General features: G+C 44.3%; 1 protein-coding gene across 1 annotated transcript in view; it reads left to right on the forward strand.

Moving 5' to 3' along the window:
• The first annotated feature begins 8,260 nt into the window (after positions 1-8,260).
• The window catches only part of LOC147236850 (uncharacterized), a 49,873-nt gene continuing 40,075 nt past the window's right edge, over positions 8,261-18,058 (forward strand). Inside the window, exons 1-2 of the mRNA XM_086163052.1 lie at positions 8,261-9,050; positions 14,727-15,519. Coding sequence (XP_086019178.1) covers positions 8,261-9,050; positions 14,727-15,519 — 1,583 coding nt within the window. The remainder of the gene's footprint in view (positions 9,051-14,726; positions 15,520-18,058) is intronic.

An 18,058-nucleotide genomic window follows, 5' to 3' on the forward strand; every position in this document is an offset into this window, starting at 1 on the left:
ATTGCCCCTCACCGCGGTCAGTCGGAAAAGTTTTCGTCTTGGGAATCAGCCGATCGGACTGGTACCAATGTGTGTGCGTGTGTGTGTGTGTGTGTGTGTGATTGGAGTGTGTCATCAGCCAAGTGATTTAGCGGAATGGGACGGGGCCGCCGGCTCTGAGTCAACAGCGCCCTCAAGCTCTGAGCGCCCTCTAGCGGTGAGAGTGTGAACTGCAGGTGTGTATGGTGTGTATGTTTCTGTGACGTAAAGTGAGGAAACAGAACACACTCTTTCCTGGCCGCTCACAAACGCTCACCTCCATCTTCAGTCTGGCTTCCAGGTCTCCTCCCCATAGCTACACTGTGTGTTTCATCAGCTTCATTCCTCCGCTACAGGACGCTGGAGGCTCAGTGATGGCGGCCTTGTCCCATTCACTGATGCACACACACACATATTTTACTTTTTTTTAGAAAAGAAATATCCGCAGAGAGGTCAGGAGACTTTTCAGAGGAAGGTCTGCGCGGGTAAACACACTCTTACACACACTTTGTCTAAATACGAGAAGGACTCAAGAAGACGCTCAGTATTTTCTTTGACGGGAACTTTCAGCGTCTTTTTGCGTGGGAACGCATCACGTGATGGCAAAAGTGCACCCAACTTTGTATTTTTCCACTAACACCCCCAGTGCACTAGCAATGACGTATCCCGAAGGCCCGGAGGCCCAGTCCAAGACACAGCCTGGTACCTAGTTGCCCACTTCCAAAGAGTTTGAAAAACAACTCCTTATTAGGAAGTAACCTTGACCATCGAGACAGTGGAATAAATCACTGCCACTCCCTGAGAGTGGGGCCGAAACCTCCTCATCTGCACATCCGACTGGACGCGGCTCAGCGGACGTCTAGAGAGGGCGAACGATCCCCTCGGGGTGACTTTCATTTCGGCCCGGGAATTACCGCAAATGTATTTCTTGACCTCTAATTGACCACTCATTGCTTAATCAGTTCCTGACAGTTCTGATGTTTTTCCTGGATCACATCTGAACACACCGGGACAACAAGGTCCGGTCCCGTGGCGGAGGCCGCAAAAACGGACAAACCACAGTAACCATCTTCACTTGATGTGTCTAAAGGGTTTTGTGGCTCTTGGAGGTTAAAGATTTTAAGACGAACAAATGATTAGTTGAAGGCCAAGATTGTGTGTGTGTGTGTGTGTGTGTTTGTGTGTTTGTGTGTTTTCTCCTTGCATTTCTATTTACTTTTTATAAAGAAAAAGGCTCAGATTTTTCTTCTCAGGGGAATTGCCGCACGTGGTTTGTTTGTTTGTTTAGAAGTTTATTAGGACAATGTACAATTACATTAAGCACAGAGACAGAGATGTTTGTACCAGATTGTAGCTCATAGCTAATTTCCATCTGTAGTCCTGGGCAATACAAATATAAAACTGTACAAAATAGACAATATATATAAAATGTTCAGATAGGCAATAAAATAACTATGCAATATATAAACAGGCAATCAAATATGTATTTTGCGAGTTGAAAGTGCTATTGTTGTGATATTATGACTTTGGTCATCTGGGATCCATCTGGTATTGTTAGCGTGAGCATGTTTGGTGCTGCAGAATCCTATTTCTAACGACCCGTGTAAAGGTGTGAAAATCAGTCATGTTCTTAAGATTGTCTGGAAGCACATTCCATTCTTTTATGGCTTTACAGGAAAAGGCAGACTTTCTCTTAGGAACATTGCAGTCTCCTCTAGACACCGACCTTAGCACTCGACTTGTGAGTTGGGAGCGAGGCTTGATGTAGGTCTTAAGAGGAGGCGGGGCGGCGTTATGGAAGATTTTGTGGACCAGACGGATATCAGAGTACCTGATTTAAGCCGCGTATATTAAGTTGATCCCGGATGTTCAAGTTCCAGTTGTATTTTGTTGGTGTTTAAAATTAAAGAACCGAACTCCTCTACGCCTCCGCCATTATTTCGTCTTTGAAACGCCACATTGGTGACCCCGAACCGAGCATGTCTGAATCAGGTGAGGTTTGCGATTCAACTTCATCTACGGCGCCCCACCCGGCTCAGCCGGACCCGGCCGTCACGGCCGTGGATCAGCAGATGTTTCAGAGGAAGGACTGAGAAGGAAAATGGTTCAGAAGATCCTCAAGTCAACCTGAAGGAAGGAGAACCGCTCAGTAACCAAGTCTCTACAAAGAAGTGGAGATACTGACATTTCCACACTGCTGTCTCTCTGTTGCATGTTTTTGACATTTGAGCACTTTGTGTGTGTGTGTGTGTGCTTGTGTGTGTGTGTGAGTGTTTGTGTGAAACATGATAAAGCTCATACCATGAAGTGACAAGGATGAACTGTGTGGTTGAATTTGAATGATTTCATCATTTGAAGCTTCTTCCATCAACAGACACTGAACTCACAGATTTTTACTTTTCATCCTTCCTTCTTCTTCATGTCCTCTTCACTGTGTCATCGCCAGAAATACATTTACTGTTGGTGTTTTTCTCCTCTTTCACCAGCGGGCTGCTTCAGTGTTTACTAACAAAGTATCAGATGTTCACAGAAGGAACTCCTCTTGTTTCCCAGGATCGTCGGTGTGTTGTCAGATTTGTCGTATTTCCGTCTTTCGGCTTCTCTTGTCCAGGTCACTCTTGAATGAGATTTTCGATCTCAATGGAGTTTTTCCTGCTTAAATAAATGCAAAGAATGAATTAAAAGATCTTCGTGGGTCTCCTGATGACGTCATGTGGCACCGCCTCCTCTGGAGTTGTGCGCATGCGCCAGCCCTCACACTCTCGCGACTCCACTTTTTAAATTGGTTTATTGTTTTATTTTCTTGTGCCCGTCCTTCTCGAGGCAAGCGCTTCCAGTTTCCTCTAGTTTTACTCAGTTTGCTTTTCCATTGAAGCTCATTTTTGAGAGTCATCAGGATGATCTAACAGGTGTCGCAGCCTCCTCTTGTGTTGTGCATTTGCACCTTTCTTTCCTCTGCTTTTTCACTTTTTTTCAGGTTTTCTTCATCTTGGTTTCCACTCAACAGTCAACCTGTTTAGCTCAGAAATGGAATGTTTCAAAGGGCAGAAGTGAAAAACTAAGAAGTGTGTGGATTTTGTTGCTGTCCTATTCCTGCAACACCACGTTCATGCAAATTATGGGCTGTATGTTTCATTTTTCACCCTGTTAATATACCGTGTCACCCAGATGTCCCATTGATTAAAAAGCTACAATATTTTTGTATTCTACTAACCGTTCTACCGTTTGGTCTGTTTACTTGACGATCTGGACGGGTTTTTCTTCTTGAAATAGGGCAGGTTTGCAACAGAAACTTAACACCCGCCACCAACAGGAAAACCCCAAGTGAAGCCTGGATGAATGGAATCGTTACAGTTGGAAAGTTAAAAAAGAAAGAGGAAGGTTAATACCCAGTAATACAGGGGTTGGCGTTTAATTTGTACAAGGGTCACGTGAGAAAGCTGAATTGTGTCAGAGGGCCACAGCGACAGCAGCTTGAACCTCATTCTGCTCACCAGTCTTCCACTGTAAAATGCACTTCATCACATCATGTGAATCATTCAATGCATGAATATCCGGAGCTTCTTGATCACGAGGTCACTGTTGTAAGTTCAAAACTTAACATTTAATCACTGAAATGCAGATGCAGTGAAAAACAGATGACACCTGGTCAGAAACATCTTCCGGGTGTGAAACACGACATCAAGCCTTGTGACCTGTAGAAACACACAATAACACTTCCATTCTTTTAGCGTCAAAACAAAAGCATCTAATGACTTTTACCAGGCCTTTTCAGAATAGAATAAATCATGGCAACTGAATTATTACCATCACTGCAGTTCTTACATGACAAGGGTCAACATTATAGCTGTAAATATTGTAAATAAAACAATTCCGCTCAACTTTTATCCTGCACAGGGGTTGATTTGTGTCACTTTATCCTGCATTCTCTTTAAAAGTCCAACATTTTTCCCCTGTCCGATTTGGACAAGCGTCTGTTGTCACACCTGCCGGCTTTTCCCATTTCAGTCCTAATTTGATTTCATCATTTGAAGCCTCTTCAATGAAAAAAACATCGAACCCTCACACACGTTGTTACTCTTCAACTTTCCTTCTTCGTCATGGAGTCCTCTTCACTGTGCCAGAAATACATTTACTGTTGGTGTTTTTCTCCTCTTTCCCCATTGGGCTGCTTCAGTGTTTACTAACAAAGTATCAGATGTTCACAGAAGGACCTCCACTTGTTTCCCAGGATCGTCGGTGTGTTGTTGCCAGATTGGTCGTGTTTCTGCCTTTCGGCTTCTCTTGTCCAGGTCACTCGTGAAGGAGATTTTCGATCTCAATGGAGTTTTTCCTGGTTAAATAAATGCAATGAATGAATATGAAGATCTTTGTGGATCTCTTGACGCGTTTCTTGTTCAGCATGTTTCTGTATTACCCGGTTTGCGGTCCGGTTTCAGGAAGTGTTTTTGCCTCATTGTCGGGAGTATCTGGCAACACCGCTGTGAGTCCGAGGAGGATGACGTCATGTGGCACTCCTTCCTCTGGAGTTGTGCGCATGCCCCAGCCCGCACGCTTGCACTTCTCCATTTTTTAAATTTGTTTATTGTTTTTTTAAATCTCCGTGCGCCCGTCCTTCTTAAGTCAGGCTTTTTCAGTGTTCCCACAGGGAAGACAAGAACAGTCTACATATTTTTATGTCGACGTTACAAAATCAACATCCTCTTCAAATTTAGAATTACGTTTAAAGAAAAAACAACTGAGCAGATGTTTGAAGAGTGCAGGTGGCCATGGTGAAGAACAAGGGAGATGTTCAGTGGAGGAATAATGCTGACGAGCCTCCCAATGGAGCTCTGGGAAGGAGTCGTGGAAACCAGACTGAAGACAGAGGTGAGCGTTTGTGAGCGACCAGGAAAGAGTGTGTCCTGTTTCTTCACCTGCCGTTCACTTTCCCACCGCTAGAGGGCGCTGTAGCCCCAGTGACAGCGGCCCCGTCCCATTCTCCGTCGCGGTGACGTCACTACGAGCTGAGTGTGTGGGTGTTGGCTTGTTTTTAAAAATTTCCTCTTTCCTGTGTAATCTATATTGTTGCATCCCTGCAGTACTGTTTAAAATATCATATCAGCATTCTTTACATATACAAACTGTTGCATATAAAAAAAGCACATGGAAAAAATGATGCTCTCTGCAGAGAGTCAGAGATCCCTCGATGGGGCTTCTGACACCTCCAAGGCCGTCGGCGCCTCAAACCAGCCCGTCATCCTTTGTCCACGTCCTTTAGCTAATGCTAATCATGCTAATATTGCTAATCATGCTAATATACCCAACTGTTTGTATGGGTGCTCCATGTTAATACTGTTGTATTTGGACATTAAAGAGGGAAGAATGCGGAGGCACCACAAGCCTTAAAGATCGTAATGTGAATTAAATAAGTTTTCCTCGATAATTGTAGCCTACTAGCATATGGAATTGGAGCTGCCAGGCAAGAGGTCTCGAGGAAGACCAAAGAGAAGATTTATGGACGTAGTGAGAGAGGATATGAAGGTAGCTGATGTGAGAGAGGAAGATACAGAGAATAGGGTTAGATGGAGAAAGTTGACTCGCTGTGGCGACCCCTGACGGGAAAGGCCAGAAGAAGAAGAAGAAGAAGAAGAAGAAGAAGAAGAAGAAGAAGAAGAAGAAGAAGAAGAAGAAGAAGAAGCATATTCTGTGAGCTGCTCACACTAGCTAGCAATCGCTAGGTTATTGTCCGACTCACAGGAGGAGTTTGATACGTGTTGCCATCTTAATCTTGCCCACATCAAAATCAAAGATAGATTAATGATACATATTTGGATTTCTTAGTTGAATAAAGTTTACAATAAGATAGTAGATTAAAATAACGCTGGCAAACTGGCGTGCTTCCTGTTTTAGTTGTACCCAGTTTGCGGTCGTGTTTGAGAGCGCGTTTTTGCGGATCGTCAAGATTATCTGGCAACAGCTGAGCGACCGAGGAGGGCGTTTTCGAACTGCACACTTAAACAGCCCCTGAAGGCGGAGTTACTTAGAATGTCAACATAGCGAAGCAAACAACATTCTGGTTGTTCTCGCTGCTTTTAGCTGCGCCTCTGCGCCTTTTTTGAACATTATCTGGTATTGCTGATCAGGAAACTAGTCGTTTTTCACACTGCACACTCCAACCGTCCCTGCAGTGAAGCGACTCAGACACTGAAGTCTTCTTGGTTTCACAGAGTTGAGCAGAACCTCGGTGTTCCTGAAGTCAAAATGGAGAAAGAAACATCCTTCTGGTTCTTCTCGCTGCTTCTAGCGGCGCCTCAGTGTTTCTCCTTCACCGTCACGTCGCTGTACTTCAAGGAAGGAGCGGAGCTGCGGCTGAATCCGTCCATCTCAGAGGAGATCTGGGACATCACCTGGAAGCTGGACGGGAACCTGGTGTGCGAGTGGGTGAAAGACAAACTGGATTTGGTTTATTATCGGAGCTTTAAGGGCCGGACAACCTTGAACATCAGATCTGGGGAGCTGGAAATCAGAAATGCCACTAAAGAAGACGCTGGGATCTTCACACTGGAGTTCAACTACAAGGTTTTCCAGGATCAATACAGGGTCCAGATGATCGAGGAGGTACCGAAGCCCACGGTGAGCATCAATCCACCATCCTGTGGTCCTAAATCTGAGAAATGCACCTTGAGCTGCGACGGAAACACTGAGAATGTGGGACCTGTCAGCTACCTGTGGAGACTGGGAGATGTTCAACTGGAGAATGATACAAAAGACATCACCGTCTCCAACGGCAACATCATCCAGAAGGCTGAGAAGTTCTCCTGCAGGCTGAAGAACCCAGTCAGTCAGAAATGGAGCGACCCCTTGCAGAACCCTTTATTCCTTCCACCTCCATATTGGCTGGTGGGTTTGGTTTTGGGTTTGATCTGCGTTTCTGTTTTGGTTGTTTTAGCAATCACGGGACGGAAATCTATCCACGAACAGATCAGTAGATGTTTCAGAAGAAAGACTGAGAAGGAAAATGGTTTAGAAGGTCCTCAAGTACCCCTGAAGGAAGGAGAACCGCTCTCAAACCCCACCTAGACTCCACAAAGAACTGCAGACGCAGACATATTTTTTTATGTGTGTGTTTTTAGACTAAAGCACCAGAGTTACAGGATCAAAATGGTCACGCGCGTGTGTGTTTGTGTGTGTGTGTGTGTGTGTGTGTGTGTGTGTGCTTGCTTGTTACGCTCTTGGATTTCTATCTCCTTTTTTATACCTCCTGTGATTAATTATAATGCATCCTTTTTTTATTGTGTTTTCTTGTCCATTGTCAATAAAAATGAACAAAATCAATAAAAGAATAATAACCTCTTTGGATCAGTGACATGTTTCATGTTCAACGTGTTTCCCTTTTTCTCCTTTTCCCTTGTGTTTCCTTTTAAGCTCATTTCTACGCGTCATCAGGATGAAGTAACAGGTGTCGCCTCTGGAGTTGTGCATCTGCAACTTTCTCTCCTCCACTGTTTCACTTTGTTTCTGCTTTTCTTCGTCTTGGTTTCTGGACGCGGGTTTTTTCCCTCAACGCGGTCAGTAGGGAGAGTTTTCGTCTTGGGGATCAGCTGATCGGACTGGTTTTGGTGTGTGTGTGTGTGTGTGTGTGTGTGTGTGTGTGTGTTTCTGCAGTGTGTTACACAGGCAATAGTCAATGCAGTCAGTTGTTGGTGTTTGAAAGGCCACTTAGAGACAAAGAATTTCTTCCAGCGAATACAGAAAGTGAAACAGTTCAGGAGGCGTCGTCTCACATCTCGATCTTCTATGGCAACTTTGAGATGTTTCATGGTGAGAGTTTTTAAACTACACATTTAGTTGAAGGCCAAGGAGTGTGTGTTTTCTCCTTGTACTTGTATTTATTTTTACAAAGAAAAAGGCTCAGCTTGTCCTTCTCAGGGGAACCGGAGCGGATGTGTTGTTGCCAGATTCTTGGTGTTTCCGTATTTCTTCTTTTCTCCAGGTCACTGCTGTAAAAGAGATGTTGATATTAATGGGATTTTACCTGGTTGGATCAATTAAATGATTAAATACAAAAAACTCCATGGGCTCATTGACGTGTTTCTAGTTCAGCACCTTTTGTTTTTTTTACCAAGTTTTGCGTCTCCCCCCCCCCATCGTCACCATGAGAGGGGAGTTCAGGATAGACCGTAAAATCGCAACCGAAATCGAAAATCGAGTACTTGGTTTTCTCCGAGTTGAGCAGAACCTCGGTGTTCCTGAAGCCAACATGGAGAAAGAAACATCCTTCTGGTTCTTCTCGCTGCTTTTAGCAGCGCCTCAGTGTTTCTCCTTCACCGTCACGTCGCTGTACTTCAAGGAAGGAGCGGAGCTGCGGCTGAATCCGTCCATCTCAGAGGAGATCTGGGACATCACCTGGAAGCTGGACAGGAACCTGGTGTCCGAGTGGGTGAAAGACAAAGTGGATTTGGTTTATTATCGGAGCTTTAAGGGCCGGACAACCTTGAACATCAGATCTGGGGAGCTGGAAATCAGGAATGCCACTAAATACGACGCTGGGATCTTCACACTGGAGTTCAACTACAAGGTTTTCCAGGATCAATACAGGGTTCAGATGATCGAGGAGGTACCGAAGCCCACGGTGAGCGTCGATCCACCATCCTGTGGTCCTGAATCCGAGAAATGCACCTTGAGCTGCGACGGAAACACTGAGAATGTGGGACCTGTCAGCTACCTGTGGAGACTGGGAGATGATGAGTGGGATATTGAGAGGAAAGACATCACCGTCTACAACGGCAACATCATCCAGAAGGTTGAGAAGTTCTCCTGCAGGCTGAAGAACCCAGTCAGTCAGAAATGGAGCGAACCCTTGCAGAACCCTTTATTCCTTCCACCTCCATATTGGGTGATGGTGTTTGTGGTGTTTGTGGTTTTGGGTTTGTTTTTTTTCGCAATTCGGAGACGACAATTTTTTCCACAATCGGATCAGTACATTTTGAGTGGAAGAACTGTTTGGGAAAATAGTCCTGAAGTAATCCAGATGGGAGGAGAACAGCTCAGTAATCCAACCTAGAATCCACAAAGAACTACAGACGCTGACATTTTTTTTCTACCTCAGAGCATTTCTGTGTGTGTGTGTGTGTGTGTGTGTGTGTGTGTGTGTGTGTGTGTGTGTGTGTGCATAACGTGACAGACTTCAGACCATGAAGTGAAAAGGATGAGGTTAAAAAGAGAGGGTCGGGGAACGGTGTGGTTGAATTGGACTGATTTCATCATTTGAAGTTTCTTCCATCAACAGACACTGAACTCAAACATTGTTACTTTCCTTCCTTCTTCTTCATGTCCTCTTCACTGTGTCATCGCCAGAAACATATTTTACTGTTGGTGTTTTTCTCCTTTTTCCCCATCGGGCTGCTTCAGTGTTTACTAACAATGTTCAGATGTTCACAGAAAGAGCTTGTTTCCAGGAAATGCCGTTGTGTTGTTGCCAGATTGGTCGTATTTCCGCCTTTCGGCTTCTCTTGTCCAGGTCACTCCTGAAAGAGATTTTCGATCTCAATGGAGTTTTTCCTGCTTAAATAAATACAATGAATGAATTAAAAGATCTTCGTGGGTCTCCTGACGCGTTTCTTGTTCAGCATGTTTCTATATTACCCGGTTTGCGGTCCGGTTTCAGGAAGTATTTCTGCCTCATTGTCGGGATTATCTGGCAACACCGCTGTCGGGCTGAGGAGGATGACGTCATGTGGCACCGCCTCCTCTGGAGTTGTGCGCATGCGCCAGCCCGCAGACTCTCGCTACTCCACTTTTTAAATTGGTTTATTGTTTTATTCATTTCCATGAGCCCGTCCTTCTTAAATCAAGCTCTTTCAGTTTCCTCTCAGAAAAGACACGAACATTCTACATGTTTTTATGTCGACGTTACAAAATCAACATCCTCTTCAAATTCAGAATTACGTTTAAAAAACAAGGTGTGCTGGTGGCCATGGTGAAGAAGAAGTGAGATGTTCTTCTGGTGAATGAAGCTGATGAGACACACAGTGGAGCTCTGGGAAGGAGTCGTGGAAGCCAGACTGAAGGCAGGTGAGCGTTTGTGAGCGTCCAGGAAAGAGTGTGTTTTGTTTCCTCACCTGCCGTTTCACACACACACACACACACACACACACACACACACACACACACACACACACACACACACACACACACATACACACACACACACACCTGTGCAGTTCATACTCTCACCGCTAGAGGGCGCTGTAGACTCAGTGACGGCGGCCCGGTCCCATTCACCGACGCTGTGACGTCACACGACACTACGATCTTTATGTGTGTGTATGAATGTGGACAATGAAAGAGAGGCAAGGGTAGACGAGGTGACTACTGTAGACCACAAACTAGCACAAATTAGTAAAAATGAAGTGAGGAAGGCATTGAAGAGGATGAAGAGTGGAAAAGCAGTTGGTCTTGATGATATACCTGTGGAGGTGTGGAAGTGTCTAGGAGAGGCAGCGGTAGATTTTCTGACTAGATTATTCAACAGGATCTTAGAGAGTGAGAAGATGCCTGAAGAATGGAGACAAGGTGTGATGGTGCCTATTTTTAAGAATAAAGGGGATGTGCAGAATTGTGGCAACGATAGAGGGATTAAGTTGATGAGCCATACAATGAAGTTATGGGAAAGAGTAGTGGAAACTAGACTGAGAGCAGAAGTCAGCATTTGTGAACAGCAGTATGGCTTCATGCCTCGGAAGAGTACTACAGATGCAGTATTTGCGTTGAGAATGCTAATAGAAAAGTACAGAGAAGGTCAGAGGGAGTTGCATTGCGTTTTTGTAGACCTAGAAAAAGCATATGACAGGGTGCCAAGAGAGGAGCTCTGGTATTGTATGAGGAAGTCTGGAGTGGCAGAGAAGTATGTTAGACTGGTGCAGGACATGTATGCTAGCCGTGAGACACTGGTACGGTGTGCTGTAGGGGTAACCGAGAAGTTCAAGGTGGAGGTGGGACTCCATCAGGGATCAGCTCTGAGCCCCTTCTTGTTCGCAATGGTGATGGATAGGCTGACAGATGAGGTTAGACAGGAATCCCCATGGACCATGATGTTTGCGGATGACATTGTGATCTGTAGTGAGAGCAGACAACAGGTAGAGGAAAATCTAGAGAGGTGGAGGTATGCTCTGGAAAGGAGAGGAATGAAAGTTAGTCGCAGCAAGACAGAATATATGTGTGTGAACGAGAGGAACTCGGGTGGAGCGGTGAGGCTACAGGGAGTGGAGATCAAGAAGCTGGAGGATTTCAGGTACTTAGGGTCAACAGTCCAGAGCAACGGAGAGTGCGGAAAAGAGGTGAAGAGACGGGTCCAAGCAGGTTGGAATGGGTGGAGAAAAGTGTCAGGGGTACGAAGGGATAGAAGACTATCGGCCAGAATAAAAGGAAAGGTGTACAAGACAGTGGTGAGACCAGCGATGATGTTTGGACTAGAAACTGTTACAATGATCAAAAGACAGCAGGCAGAACTAGAGGTTGCAGAGATGAAGATGTTGAGGTTCTCTTTGGGAGTGACCAGGATGGAGAGGATCAGGAATGAGTCTATCAGAGGAACAGCACATGTTCGATGTTTTGGAGAGAAGGTCAGAGAAGCCAGACTGAGATGGTTCGGTCATGTACAGAGAAGAGATAGTGAATATATTGGTAGACGGATGCTGGAATTGGAGCTGCCAGGCAAGAGGTCTCGAGGAAGACCAAAGAGAAGATTTATGGACGTAGTGAGAGAGGATATGAAGGTAGTTGGTGTGAGAGAGGAAGATACAGAGAATAGAGTTAGATGGAGAAAGTTGACTCGCTGTGGCGACCCCTAACGGGAAAAGCCGAAAGTAGAAGAAGAAGAAGAAGAAGTCAGGATTATCTGGCAACACCGCTGTGGAACGAGGAGGATGACGTCATGTGGCACCGCCTCCTCTGGAGGTGTGCGCATGCGCCAGCCCGCACACTCGTTACTCCACTGTTTAAATTTGTTTATTGTTTTATTCATCTCCATGTGCCCGTCCTTCTTAAGGCAAGCTTTTTCAGTTTCCCCCCAGAAAAGACACGATCGTTCTACATGTTTCTTTGTCGATGTTTCAAAATCAACATCCTCTTCAAATATAGAATTACGTTTAAAAAACAGTGTGCTGGTCGCCATGGTGAAGAGCAAGGGAGAGGTTCTTCTGAGAAATGAAGCTAATGAGACACACAATGGAGCTCTGGGAAGGAGTCGTGGAAGCCAGACTGAAGATAGAGGTGAGCGTTTGTGAGCGACCAGGAAAGAGTGTGTGCCGTTTCCTCACCTGCCGCCACACACACATGCAGTTCCAACTCTCACCACTAGATGGCGCTACAGCTCCCGTGACACTTGCAGTGTTGTCTACACTTGACATGTCTAAGGGTTTTCTGGCTTTCGGAGGTTCGAGATTTTAAAATAACTACACATTTAGTTGAGGGCCAAGATTATTGTGTGTGTGTTTTCTCCTTACAAACCAAAAGGCTCAGCTTGTTCTTCTCAGGGGAACCGGAGCAGATTTGTTGTTGCCAGATTAGTCGAGTTTTCGTATTTCTTCTTCTTTTCTCCAGGTCACTCCTGTGAAAGAGATGGTGATATCAATGGGGTTTTTACCCGGTTGAATCAATAAATGATTAAATACAAAAGACTTCATGGGCTCATTGACGTGTTTCTTGTTCAGCACGTTTGGGTTTTAACAAGTTTGGCGTCTTTTTTCAAATCGTCAGAATGATCTGGCAACATGATAGAGTGTGACTGGAAAGACTGCCGTTCAAACCGAAACTTAAAAAAAGTCCGACGCTCCACCTCATTGTTCAGGGATCTAATTTGTTCGGAAACGGTTTACCTCAGTTAGAAGACTGTACATTTTAATACTTCAGTTAGACTGAAGTATTCGGTTTTCTCCGAGTTGAGCAGAACCTCGGTGTTCCTGAAGCCAACATGGAGAAAGAAACATCCTTCTGGCTCTTCTCGCTGCTTTTAGCGGCGCCTCAGTGTTTCTCCTTCACCGTCACGTCGCTGTACTTCAAGGAAGGAGCGGAGCTGCGGCTGAATCCGTCAGAATATTCCGCTATGATTATAATACATTGTGTTTACATACATTCATTGTATTTACTTATTTTGATTGTAGTCCTTGTGTGACGTGGGGACGCTCACGTCAAGAGAGGGACTTGCAAAATCTCCAACGTCAAATTATAGAATCTCCAACCTCACATCATTATTTCACTATCAATTGCAAAGACTGTTAAAATGTAACTGCGAGACCCCATCATGGAAGGTGAAGGAATGCGCAACCCTGCTGTTCCAATGACACCCCCCGGGGATAATCGACTAGAGCCAGGGGTCGGAGGAAGTCACTATCAGGACTTCTTCCGAACCGCGACTTCGATCAAAGCACGGTTTTACACAACCCAGGTGCTCATATTCCAAGAGAGCGTAAACCAGGGGTAAACCAGCGGCTTTGATCGAGGCGCAGTTTACGAGGCCCCGCACCCCAGATGGCCGCACTCCTAGAGAGCGTAAAACCGGGGGGGGGGGTCGGGAAAGTCATCGTTAGGACTTCCTCCGACCCTTTTGGCCAAAAGGTATAAAATGAGCCTGATCCTTTGGATCGGGGCCAGAACTTCTTCATCTACACATTCGACTGGACGCGTCTCAGCGGGTGTCTAGAGGAGCCGAACGATCCTCGCGGGGTGACATTCATTCTGGCCCGGGATAATCGTAAGTGTATTTTCCTGACTTTGAATAAACCATTCTTGCTTGATTAGTTCCTGGCCGTTGTGACGTTTTTCCCTGAATGATAATCTGAACACACCGGGACAACAAAGTCCGGTCCCGTGGCAGGAGCCACAAAAACGGACAAATCCGTCCATCTCAGAGGAGATCTGGACCATCACCTGGAAGCTGGACAGGAACCTGGTGTGCGAGTGGGTGAAAGACAAAGTGGATGTGGTTTATTATCGGAGCTTTAAGGGCCGGACAACCTTGAACATCAGTTCTGGGGAGCTGGGAATCAGGAATGCCACTAAAGAAGACACAAATTTAAAGTGAAACATAGGATCCCCGAAAAACACACGAAATATAAATTAAAATATTTACAGATCTACAAAAAATAAACTGTAAAATACAAAACAATTTTAGCTTTTTATACACTCAACAAATTTAAAGTCAAACAACAACACAGAATCCCTGAAACAAATGCAAAACAACAAAATATAAATTAAAAATATTAACTCTTCAGTGCTATAAATAAATTATAAAATACAAGAACTTTTAATCATTTACAATTCAACTTTCCCTTTTCAGTGACCCCTGAAAAACACGCAAAAAAAATAAATTAATTAAAACGAAAAGAAAAAGATCAGTCTCTACTGACGGTTGGCATTGAGTTACACCAGGTGCAAACAGAAACCACGCCAGGCATATTGACCAATCACATGCGGCTTCAAGAGAAAAAAAAAGTCTAGAAGGAAGCTGCGCCGTTAGGAGCTTGTTCTTATTGTTCAGTGTGTCGCATCTGGCTTTCCGCGTTAGTGAGTCATGCGGTTCTCCTCCTCGAGTTCAACATGCAGAAAGAAACATCCTTCTGGTTCTTCTCGCTGCTTTTATAAAAAAAAAAATTTAATTTTTTTTACCAAGTTTTGCGTCCTTGTTTTTTCCCAAATCGTCAGGAAGATCTGGTAACGTGATCGGGGGTTCAGGACAGACAGTAAAAATCGAAACCAAAATCTAATCCGCAATTTGGATTTTGAAAACGGTTTAAGGTTTGGTTTTCTCCGAGTTGAGCAGAACCTCGGTGTTCCTGAAGCCAACATGGAGAAAGAAACATCCTTCTGGTTCTTCTCGCTGCTTTTAGCGGCGCCTCAGTGTTTCTCCTTCACCGTCACGTCGCTGTACTTCAAGGAAGGAGCGGAGCTGCGGCTGAATCCGTCCATCTCAGAGGAGATCTGGGACATTGGATGGTTGATGGACGAGAACCTGGTGTGCGAGTGGGTGAAAGACAAACTGGATGTGGTTTATTATCGGAGCTTTAAGGGCCGGACAACCTTGAACATCAGATCTGGGGAGCTGGGAATCAGGAATGCCACTAAAGAAGACGCTGGGATCTTCACACTGGAGTTCAACTACAAGGTTTTCCAGGATCAATACAGGGTTCAGATGATCAAGGAGGTACCGAAGCCCACGGTGAGCATCGATCCACCGTCCTGTGGTCCTGAATCAGAGAAATGCACCTTGAGCTGCGACGGAAACACTGAGAATGTGGGACCTGTCAGCTACCTGTGGAGACTGGGAGATGATGAGTGGGATATTGACAGGAAAGACATCACCGTCTACAACGGCAACATCATCCAGAAGGCTGAGAAGTTCTCCTGCAGGCTGAAGAACCCAGTCAGTCAGAAATGGAGCGACCCCTTGCAGAACCCTTTATTCCTTCCACCTCCATCACCTTCACTTTGGGTCGTGGTGGGCTTGGTATTGGTGGTTTTGTGTTTGGTTGCTTTCGCAATTTGGAAACGAAAATATATCCACCAAAGGATCAGTGCATTTTTGAGAGGAAGAAGTGTGAGGGAAAATAGTCCTGAAGTAATCCAGATGGAAGGAGAACCGCTCAGTAACCCAGCCGAGACTCCGCACAGCTCTCTGAGACCTGCAGAGACTTGACTTTTTTGACCTCGTAGCAAAGAGGAGAAAATGAAGCAGGATCGATGCTTGCCATCCTTGTTATGTGACTTTTTGACAAGCAAAAAGTATTGTTTTCAAAAGCTTCAAGCGCAGCTTTACGTAGGGGGCGATACATGAAGAGTTTTGTTTTTGTTAGCCTGACTCTTTTAGTTCGCCATGTTGTTCCATCTGTTCCTTGTTTTAAAACTATGAAAGTTTTCTTTAATGTGAAAGAGGTTAAAGTTGGACTGAGATGGTTTGGATGTGGACGGAGGAGGCATGGTGAAGATCTGGGTGGAAGGACGATGGATGGAGGGAAAGGACAGGAGGTGACTGGGTTTGTGAACCAAAGGTCAGGAAGAAAAAATGTCACAGAATTTACCCTTTTGTTCATGTTTTTGTTCATGTGTAGTTGTTGTAGAACCTCAGTTTCTGAACATCCCTAATCCTGACCCAATCAGCCAACAAACTGAGTTTTCGAGAAAAAAAAATTTGAACCGTCTTGTGAACAAGCCTCAGTGCACAAACGCGTGCAAATACATCTCACAGTTTCTGCATTGTAGCTTAGCGACCGCCAAGCCTGGAACTGCCTGTTATTTACACAGCTCATCGTTGTGTGTATATAAATGTGTATATATATCAGAAAAACACTGGTGAACATCAATAAATGTGTATATATATATGTTGTGTTTTTTTTCAGGGGCTCTGTGTTGTTTCAGTCTAAATTGGTTAAAAGTTAAAAGTTCTTGTGGGTTCTGAAGAGTTAATTTTTTTTATTTATATTTTGTTGTGTTGCATTTTTTTTAGGGATTCTGTGTTGTTGTTTGACTTTAAATTTGTTGAGTGTATAAAAAGCTAAAATTGTTTTGTATTTTATAATTTGTTTTTTTGTAGATCTGTAACTATTTTAATTTACATTTCATGTGTTTTTTCTGGTATCCTGTGTTTCACTTTTAGCTTTTTTATATGTAAAAAAATTAAAGTTTATTTTTGTATTTAATAGTTTATTTGTTGGTACACTGAAAAGTAAATATTTTTATTTACATTTTCTTGTGTCGTGTGTTTTTCAGGGATTCTGTGTTGCTTGACTTTAAAGTTGCTTAGTATAAAAGAGTTAAAAGTCTAAATTAGTTAAAAGTTCACTGTAGAGTGAAAAACTAAAGGCTACTATAATATAGTAGTATAATACATTTTTTTATTTATCAATTCATTTTGTGCATAATGTTACATTATCATTGGTAATATATCAATTAAGGCAACAATAAATCTGAAGAGCCGTTTGGAAGCCGAAAGAACCGGCACTTTTTAGTGAACCGAGCCAAAAGAGCCGGTTCTCTAAAAAGACCCGGAATTCCCATCACTAGAGTCAGCTGCTTGGGAAAATGCCTCTTCTATCATCTCTCCATCTTGGAAGGACTTCTTGTTATCAACGGTGTCAGTCCATAAATGCTGTGTTTAGTCATCGTTAAGGTGTCTCTGCAGAAAAAAACAAACTGAACATGTTTTTCTCAGGATGAGGCATCGTATAATTGCAAGATTGGTCGTTTTTCCTGCTTCTTCTCTTGTCCAGGTCACTGAAAAAGACATATTGATGTTAATGGCACTAATCCTGGTTAAATAGAAAAAAAGAATAAAATAAGAATGAAAAAAATTGCTGGCTGACTTTCATGTTTCCTGTTAAGCATGTTTTGGCCCAGCGTTTAGTTTATTATAGCGCCTTTTTTGAACATTGTCTGATAATGCGAAGGAAACTGGTCGTTTGGAAACTGCACACTCAAACCGTCGCTGCAGTGAAGTGACTCAGACACTGAAGTCTTCTTGGTTTCACAGAGTTGAGCAGAACCTCAGTGTTCCTGAAGTCAACATGGAGAAAGAAACATCCTTCTGGTTCTTCTTGCTGCTTCTAGCGGCGCCTCAGTGTTTCTCCTTCACCGTCACGTCGCTGTACTTCAAGGAAGGAGCGGAGCTGCGGCTGAATCCGTCCATCTCAGAGGAGATCTGGGACATTGGATGGATGATGGAAGGGAATCCAGTTTCCGAGTGGATGAAAAACATACTGGATGTGGTTTGTTATCGGACGTTTGAAGGTAGATCGACCTTGAATATCAGTTCTGGGGAGCTGGATATCAGGAATGCCACTAAAAAAGACGCTGGGAACTTCACGTTGGAGCTCAACAACCGGGTTCTTCAAGATGTCTACAGGACCCAGATGATCGAGGAGGTACCGAAGCCCACGATGAGGGTCGATCCACCATCCTGTGGTCCTGAATCCGAGAAATGCACCTTGAGCTGCGTCGGAAACACCGAGAATGTGGGACCTGTCAGCTACCTGTGGAGACTGGGAGATGATGAGTGAGATATTGA

This window comes from Fistularia commersonii, chromosome 2 (assembly GCF_037954325.1).
Source record: "Fistularia commersonii isolate RoL2024-O1a breed Wild chromosome 2, RoL_Fcom_v1.0, whole genome shotgun sequence".
NCBI lineage: Eukaryota > Metazoa > Chordata > Actinopteri > Syngnathiformes > Fistulariidae > Fistularia > Fistularia commersonii.